The sequence below is a fragment of the Engraulis encrasicolus genome, chromosome 14, assembly GCF_034702125.1.
Source record: "Engraulis encrasicolus isolate BLACKSEA-1 chromosome 14, IST_EnEncr_1.0, whole genome shotgun sequence".
Lineage (NCBI taxonomy): Eukaryota > Metazoa > Chordata > Actinopteri > Clupeiformes > Engraulidae > Engraulis > Engraulis encrasicolus.
The window spans coordinates 45,569,954-45,578,922 of record NC_085870.1 but is presented as its reverse complement, the minus strand read 5'-3'; the positions used below and the strand labels follow the sequence as shown (position 1 = coordinate 45,578,922).

At 44.5% G+C, this 8,969-nt stretch overlaps 1 protein-coding gene across 1 annotated transcript in view; it reads right to left on the bottom strand.

Annotated features, from left to right (window-relative positions):
* Positions 1-8,969, bottom strand: part of LOC134462729 (ATPase family AAA domain-containing protein 3-like) — a 17,947-nt gene continuing 8,978 nt past the window's right edge. The window contains exons 11-16 of the mRNA XM_063215910.1: positions 8,792-8,916; positions 7,479-7,530; positions 7,227-7,297; positions 6,496-6,663; positions 2,340-2,448; positions 1-1,159 (exon numbers count right to left, since the gene is read on the bottom strand). Of these exons, the coding sequence (XP_063071980.1) occupies positions 830-1,159; positions 2,340-2,448; positions 6,496-6,663; positions 7,227-7,297; positions 7,479-7,530; positions 8,792-8,916 (855 nt within the window). The 3' untranslated portion in view covers positions 1-829. The remainder of the gene's footprint in view (positions 1,160-2,339; positions 2,449-6,495; positions 6,664-7,226; positions 7,298-7,478; positions 7,531-8,791; positions 8,917-8,969) is intronic.

Genomic DNA, 8,969 nt, shown 5'->3' with positions numbered 1-8,969 from the left:
CAGGCTTGTTACGAAATCATTATTATTATTACGTTTCATAAAAACATAAATCTCCATTTCATTTGATTACTCTTCATCCACTTTATAGTTACGCCAAGATTATAAGTCAGTCTCTTTCATGTTTAAGTAAACTTAGGTTGATTCAACTCAATCAACTGAATCACATAGCATCAGACCATTCATCATCATCCTCATGAATACATAGATACAGTCCCTCCCTCCCTGCCCCCCTCCCCCCCCCACAGCTCCGACATCAACACAGAATACAGGCAAACAGATAACAGGGGCCTCATTACTGCGACCGCCATTTTAAAGACGCTGCACTCCGCTTCATTATTCCATGTCCCAAAGCACTTCATTATCCCCCCCCCCCCCCTCTCTCTCTCCACCCTCAACTGTTGGTGATTAGCTAGAGATGACTGGATGGTGAACTCTGAAACCTGCTACCAACAGCAGCAGACCCAGAAGTTGGGCTGAGGCGGTACTGAGGCACTCAGAATAATACACACAACACGTCCTCTCTGAAAATGAGCACCACATTTTTACCCAGTCTTTTAAACTCTGGTACAGGCATCACAACAAGTGCATTATGTTTAGTGTAACTTTTGACTGTATGGCTGCGGTGATGCAGGTACTCAGTGTTTATTTAGCGACTGGCTGGCTGGGTCATTTATGAACACTGTGGTCTGAGGTGTATTGGTTGACATTAAGACCGATAGGTGTCTCACAGGCCCGGAGGGTCACTTCAAAATGAGGCGTGACTGGAGGAGGAGGACGATGGTGATGCGATGGTGACGCAGAGGAGTGACGGACGGCAGAAACGGGCCAATTACACCCTGTAAGTGCCTTCCGTAGGAGGCGGTGCTTTTGATTTGGTCCCGGTCCAAAGACTACGACTCAAGTTCCTGAAGGGGGGGTATGCCTTTAGAAGGCTCCCAGAGAAGGCCTGTGGTGGTGGCGGTGGTGCGCCATGGGGCAGGGTGAAGCCAATCTTGCCAGGGTCCACCCCGCCTGGCACGGCACTGCCGTCCACCCCCTCCCCCGAGGCCTCGGTGTGGAGCCAGTCCATCTTCTGCCGGTGCTGCCTCACCGCCTCGTCCACCCGCGCGTCAATCATGGCCTCAGTCAGCACGCCGTCCTCGGAGGAGTATGCCGCGGCCTGAGGGAGGGAGAAGGTATTGGTGAGATTATAATCGGGAACAACGAGATAATATATGGAAAAAGAAGAGGATGAGATGATGATGAAAGTCTACTACTGAGTGGTGGCTGTGTGGTTTTCTACATGCATTTCAGGTTGGAAAAAAATACACAGGAAAATGACATGTATTAAAATGATACAGGAAAATGACAGAAAAAGAGGGAAAGAATTCCAGTGCAAGCGAGTGCTTGATAGGACAATGAAGAGAAGAGAAAAATAAGTTCACAGGAGAGCAAAAAAGGTGTGGCGAGGAAAACAAGGAGAAAGACATGGAAAAAGAGCAGTGCAGAACAATGACTGTTGCACAACCAACTGCAAATGTGAAAAAAAAATGATTTGATAGTGAAATTTGATTTGGCCATTGCTTGGATTTTTATTTGTGAGCGCTAAAACTAGCAAGATACCCACACCTGTAGTCTTGGTCTTTTATTAACACTGCTAATGTGCATCCACTACCTTAATCATTACCTCACCTCAGTTTGAGTCATTTTAAAGAAAAGGATGTCCATCTGATGAACGTCTTTCCACAACTGTTTCTACTTTGCAGGTCCACGACTACAGTGTGCACTGAATCTGACTGACTGAGGACCTCTAAAGGATCAAAGGCGTAACTGCACGCTAGTGAGCGCCCCACTTCTCAGCTCTGCTGTCAGGGTACCTATGGAGCATCACTGAGAACAGAACAAGCGCCACAGGAGTTATTTTTAAGCGCTAGTGAAGATAGGGTCTAGTTTAAAACAAGAGCTCCACAGCTCTGGAGATGGGAGGAAAAGACCAGGCATGAAGAAAAATAAAAGATAGATGGAGCACGAGAAGAAGATTAGCCAGGTCAAATCGCTTACCAGGGGATGTGGTGGGGGGTGGGGGGGCTTGGTTGAATCAATCATTCATGAGGTAAATATTTCATGGACATAATGAACTGTGGCCACCATTTTGGCTTCTTAGTGTAAAAATAGCCAAGAAAGAAGAAAGGTAAGAAAGAATACCAAAAAAGAAGAAAGACTAGAGAAGAAAAAAACGTGAGAAAGCAGACTGCATAAAAGAGAGGCAGAGTAAAGAGAGAGAGAAAAAAAGATTAAGACGGGTAGCGAGGTAGAGATGGCGGAGAAGTGTTCTGCCAAAATAACATCCATCCACCCACCTGCCAGGCCACGCCAAGTTTGGAGATCTCTCTGCCAGACATGCCCTCCGCGCGCTGGGCGATGTCCGAGCACTTCTGGCCGTAGTCAAACTGGGCCAGCTTCAGTCTCCTGCAGAGATGGAGAAAGATACACAGGCACAGCAGGTGTTCAGTGATGCAGTTCTTTCCTCAGACAATGCATATGCAACAACAACAACAAATCTACATCTACATAAGGGTTGTTGGCATGACAACAAGCATACAGCATAAGCAATAAATCATTACGTTTTTTTTTTACTGAATCATTTTTACAATCCACTTTTTGACTGTTATGTTCCCCTGCCTTGATGGAGACTTCACTAAAAAAAAAAACCATCAATTTTATCTGAGTATTTTGGAGTTTTTGACAAGTACAGCTCTTTACTCTTTATTCAACTCAACCCCCCCCCCCCCAAAAAAAAAAAAATCTGGATTTTTGTGGCCACATATATTCCATTTAATATCCTGTCCAATAGAGAACAATTCATCTTTTTGTTGTTGTTGTTGTAACGATAGCAGATATACTGTACAACTGTATGGTACAAAACCAAGGACAAATAAATCCATCTGTCCATTCTGTTTTAGAGTACCCAGCCGTTAATCCACGATTCTGCTGTTGTCAATGTGAACACAGCCATCGATCAACTATCGAAAAAACATACCATCCCATCCCACACATGAAAATCCACCTCATGCAGCGGATTCACATAACTGGCGTGCAGTTTTGAAATCAATAGATCATTTATAATTCATTAAGATGTTATGTCATAAGATGGAGGCATACATTTTCCTCCACCACAATCCAGGATTCCGTTGTTGCCAACACCACCACCCAACAATGCAGCGACCAAAATAACAGCCTCTAATCCTACACACCATTTCACACATGAGAATTTGCTTCATTCAGCAGAACTGGTGGTGGTGGTGTTGTTTTGGAATCAGTAGATGATTTATAATTCATCAGCCACAGTCGACTGAGATGTCACACCTACTCTTCTGCACCAGCCTTGTTATGTCTGTGGTGTAACACTGCATTTCCCCACACACACTGTGCATTATTTTTTCTCCTGGTATGCACATACTACAGCACTTCCATAGGAGGTGTTCATGTGTGGCTGATGAATGGAGATTGCCCAGAACTTGCATGGTGCAATCAAGGAAACGATATCAAATCAGTGACTCCCAAATGCACAATATGTCAGTCCTCTAATGAAAGTCACTTTGGATAAAATTGCTACATGTACAGTAAATTGATATTAAATGTCAAGAATACAAAAGACTAAGAGTACAAGAATATTATTACAATGTTTTTTGAGCACCCAAAGTTATTTATTTTAATCTAGACGTTGAGTGCGCTCAAAGCTGCACCCATGTCTTAAAGGGACACTGTGTGAGATTTTTAGTTGTTTATTTCCAGAATTCATGCTGCCCATTCACTAATGTTAACTTTTTTCATGAATACTTACCACCAGCATCAAATTCTAAGTATTCATTATGACTGGAAAAAATGCACTTTTCATACATGAAAAGGGGGATCTTCTCCATGGTCCGCCATTTTGAATTTCCAAAAATGGCAATTTTTAGCTGCAAAAATGACTGTACTTGGACCATATTAGAAAATATTTGTTTAATACTTAGTAAACTTTCATGTAAAGATCAAATTTGGCAATAGGCAGCCCGATTTCAATAAGCAGCATAGTTGCAGTACCTTTTTTCACCATTTCCTGCACAGTGTCCCTTTAAGATACAGCCATATTTCTTTCTCCTCCATATACACGTTCTTGCTGATATAAATGGGCGACTAATAAGGCCAGTTTTTCACCCTTTCTGCAACATCTACATTAAAAATACATACAGTACGTAAAGTCTCACTGCAAGCCAGGAGCCTAGGCATGGGATGCATATTCTCCCTTCTATCTGTCCTACTACAGCTATGTTAAAAATACTCACTCTCACTGTATGCCCCCTTAGGATGAAGACATCTACAACAACGGGATGCACATTCTGCCTTTGCCTGTGTAACCTACTATAGCACTATAGTGGTGGTGCTGATGACAACGCGTGGGTGGGGGGGAGCTAGGGGTGTAAATAATAATCGAAATGTATCGATATATCGCGATATAATCTGACGATTGAATTGAATCACATCGTATTGTCGGGCACTCTTAAGTATCGAAAATAATCGAAGCGCTGGCACCTGCCCAATGCCCTAGCTCTGTAACATACTGTAATAGAAGTGGAAAAGTAATTGGAGAAAAGTCGAATCGAATCGTGGGGCATTCTTAAGTATCGAAAATAATCGAATCGCATCACATCGAATAATAAGATATCGATATTGAATCGTATCGTCATGGAGGCTGTGATTTACACCCCTAGTGGGAGCACTAGATGCCTTTCTCGATTCGCTCCCGTGCCCCGAAGGCTGCTGGGACGGGGAGACTGGGAGGCTGTGGGCTGTTCCAATCCCCACTGAGCGGTAATTAATGGGCTGGTCCAGATGGCTCGGTTCTGCTGGTGTTTCTCTCTCTCTCTCTCTCTCTCTCTCTGTGTCTTTCTTTCTCTCTCACTCTTTCTCTCTCTCTCTCTCTCTCTCTCTCTCTCTCTCTCTCTCTCTCTCTCTCTCTCTCTCTCTCTCTCTCTCTCTCTCTCTCTCTCTCTCTCTCTCTCTCTCTCTCTCTCTCTCTCTCTCTCTCTCTCTCTCTCTGTGTCTTTCTTTCTCTCTCACTCTTTCTCTCTCTGCCGCAGAGCAGAGTGTGCAAAACCGCTCTGACACACTTAAGCATATTTAATACTACTCTTCCACCGACAAGACTTGAGTTTTTGTTTTTAGTTTTTAAAAGTTTTGTTCTTTAAATACGCAGACAGGCTGAAAAAGTAGGCTCAGAGGCATATTGAGTTAATCATAGATTCTGAGTGGTGATTCTAAGCTTTACACAATGATACCTTGCACATGGAAATATATTTGGTAGTATCTGAAGAATTCATGTCCTTTGGAATGTGTTCACTTCTTAAAGTAGAAAGCAAGGAATTCAGTACATAATGTTTCTCTTGCCCATAGAGAGGTCATAAAACCAACTCTTTTAATGACAAAATACATGTATATGCTTAGACCAGGTGTGGGGAAGCTTTTTCGTTCGAGGGGCCACTTTAAATTCTTCCGAGGGCCGTTAAAGTCCTCGGAGGTTCCCGTTCCCACACCTAATCTTGAACCGGCCAACGTGTTCATGCCGCATGTCTGAGCGTTCGGGAACCGGAAAGTCGGGTAACAAATGGTTACATACAGAAAGGTTCAGAGCCTGGGTTGTTCGCAGGTAAGCACTTAAGTTCCGAATGCAACTGGTGCGGGAACAGGAATCCACACCGGAAATCGACACCATTCTGGTCAGCCTGAAAACAGTAGCAGAGCCCCCAATGACGCACCCTCATTTCGCCTACTCTGTTAGCGGTCTTGCCTTTGCCCTCGGCGTCCGCACTTGATGAATCTGACTCTCCTTTTTACAGGTTTTTTGCCTGGCATAATTGTTTACATAACTAAGATAAACAGTAACGGAATTTAAAAGAAAAAAAAAAACGCCAAAGCTTCGTTTTAACGATAGATTTAAACATTGTTCACAGAGAGCTCCAAAATACGTCTTTTACCTCTCCCTGCGCATACCCGAGACTCACGCAGCCTCATTTCTATCCCTCCTCTCTGCCACTACTTTTGCTGTTAAGCAAAACGGGCTGGCTGACTTTGGATGCAATACCTAGCCTTACTCTTCCTGATGGAGCTCCTTGTTCACGGTCCAAAGAAGATGAGGAATGAGCATGAAGGGGAGCACACTGCCAAATAAGAGTCTGAGTCTGGGCGAGTGTGTGTATGTTTGTGTGCAAGAGAGAGAGAGAGAGAGGGAGAGGGAGAGAGAGAGAGAGAGAGAGAGAGGGAGAGGGAGAGAGAGAGAGAGAGAGTATCAGTGAGTGCTTCTGTGCTACTGTAACATGGGGAGTGCTGGTAAGCATGGTGCCTTTTGTTCATTATGTAGCATATTGTTCTTCTAGTGGTCAGCAGTTCTTTAGAATGGGTGCACCTGCGTATGTAAGGACCATGTTTGCATGCATCTCCGTGTGCATGAGCGTGTGCGTGTATGTGCCAACTCACTGTTTCCCCCCAGTGGCGGGCTCCAGTACATATCGGTCAAAGTAGAGGCGCACCAGCCTCTCCCTCTCCTCCAGGCCGGGCAGGGCAAAGTTCACAATCTCGTCTATTCGGTCGTTGATGGCCCAGTCAAACTGCTCCGGCTGATTACTGGCCAGCACCAGCATGAACCTGTGGAGACCAGCACAACATTGAAGCCAGATATTCAGAAACAACTGGCAATGAAAAAACACGCAAATATACACAATTGTAGCCATATACTGTAGGGCAATGCCCAAATCTGGTGGATGGGACAACATTGGACTTCAATTATTCAGAAAAAGCAGCCAATGACAGACATGCAAATAAACTCGACTGTAGCCAATAAAGGCTCATTTCTATTCCAGGTGAACGGCACCACATTAGACAAAGATTAAGAAACTGCTGCCAACAATAACAGTGAACGCAAACACCATCCTTCCCATGAGCTCACAGTGCACACACAGCACTGAGGCCACACAAGTTAGAAGGTCAACAGTAGAGTCCATTTTGATTGGCCAGAAATGCACCGTTTCAGTGAGGGCAACTAAAGAACAGAGCACACCGGTGGTGGTCAAAGCACTAGGATTGGTGGCAAAAAAAGTTTTAACACATTACACATTAGCATTTAACAAAAAACAATACTCAGATATTACAGATATGTTTTTGTTACAACTACCACATTAACGTTAAAGAAGTGAAGAATGATGACGAACTTGTTGCTCTGTTCTCCAGTGCGATACAGGAATGCATTTAGAGTAGCTCTCAGATCCTCACTGATTTTCTCCTGTACCCGAGACAGAAAGACACACAGACAAGTCAGAGAGAGAGAGAGACGGTCAGACAGACAGTGTCAAGAAAAGAGTAAGGAAAGAGATGCACATAGAAGAGGAATAAAAAGAGAGGTCTGTGAGTGGGACGAACACGGAGGCGTCGATGTATCAGACAAGACGTGCGGCTAAACTCACAGTGGATCTTTTTCGGAGGAATGCGTCAGCTTCATCGACAAACAGCAGAAGGCTGTGTGGGAGGAAGGGAGAGAGAGAGAGAGAGAGAGAGAGAGAGAGAGAGAGAGAGAGAGAGAGAGAGAGAGAGAGAGAAGGAAACAAAGTTTAGTAAGCACTTTCTAGATTCTCAAGGTCTCTTATTGAAGGCTTAAATCTACCTCTCCAAACATTTCTCTACTCCCTCGCCTAAAGCTAAAAGTTTGTCTACCTTTTTTTAATAAACCATACAGTTTAAGCTTGCCTACAGCATTAAAAAAAGGTTCGCTGTAGCCAAATTGCTACCATTCATCAGTTCAGCTCCCATGTGACCATCTGCTTATTCAATAACAAACATTTCATCCACCTCATCATATGCGGCTACAACGGTATCGTCATTACTATATTCTGGTAGCTTATTGCTAACGCTAAATCATTCAGAAGGGCAGCCTAACAGGAACTTGCAGACTGGAAATTCTGTGGGAAGCACAACAAACATCGAAATGAGTGGGATTAAGGCCAATGCAGGATCTCAAATTTGTGCACTTCGGTGTTCATGTTTTCAGTGTGCACGGCGTGTTAATTACACACTGCAACATAGTGCCCGAAGTGCACAAGTGCACCACCTGAGACAGCACAATGGGATGCATAGCCTCTGCGCGTATCCAATCTGTCTCTGTGTACAGTATGACCACGCCCCCCATGTCAAAGCGTACCTCCTCCTGACTAATTCCTGACTACGCAATAAACCTATGCAAAGCAAACCTACTCAGATCGCACACGCCTTTGAATAGGCTCCAACCTATTTTGGCGGTTAACTGCTTCGTGTCACTTAAGGGCCGTACACACACATCGCTGCTATTTACTAGCTTCTCTCTTGCTCGCCTACTCGCCTCTCTTTCATGGAACGTTCGCTGAAAGTTCCCGCAGCTTTAACTGCCAATGAACAGGCGAGAAGTACCGAACTCTGCCTTCCAATTGGTTACTTGCTTATTGCCTCGCTCGAAGATAAAATATTTTCAACTCGGGATCCGCCCACATCGCATCGCTTGTACAGTCCTCGCCTACTCGCCTGCTAGTCTCGCTGGAACACGTTGACATTCTATTGAGTTCATTCGCTGAGTGAGTAACTAGCAGCGACGTGTGTGTACGGCCCTTTAGACCTAGAACATAGAACAACAAAGATGGCGAAACTGGTCCATGCCACAATTCGCATCAATTGCTCTGAACCATAATCTGCCCATAAGTAGGTGGGGTAATACAGTGGATAAAGTCCAGAAGTAGAGTGGTCACCTTACCCTCGTCGGCTGGTGTTGGCCCAGTCAAAGACTTTGTGCATGGCCGTCACCCCCTCACGGCCCATAGGTGCCACATCACCGCCCGTCATGATGGCATAGTCCATCCCAGAGTGCATTGCCAGTTTCTAATCACACAAACAGAGAGAGATGACATTAATGTGTTAATGATGTGTTTGCA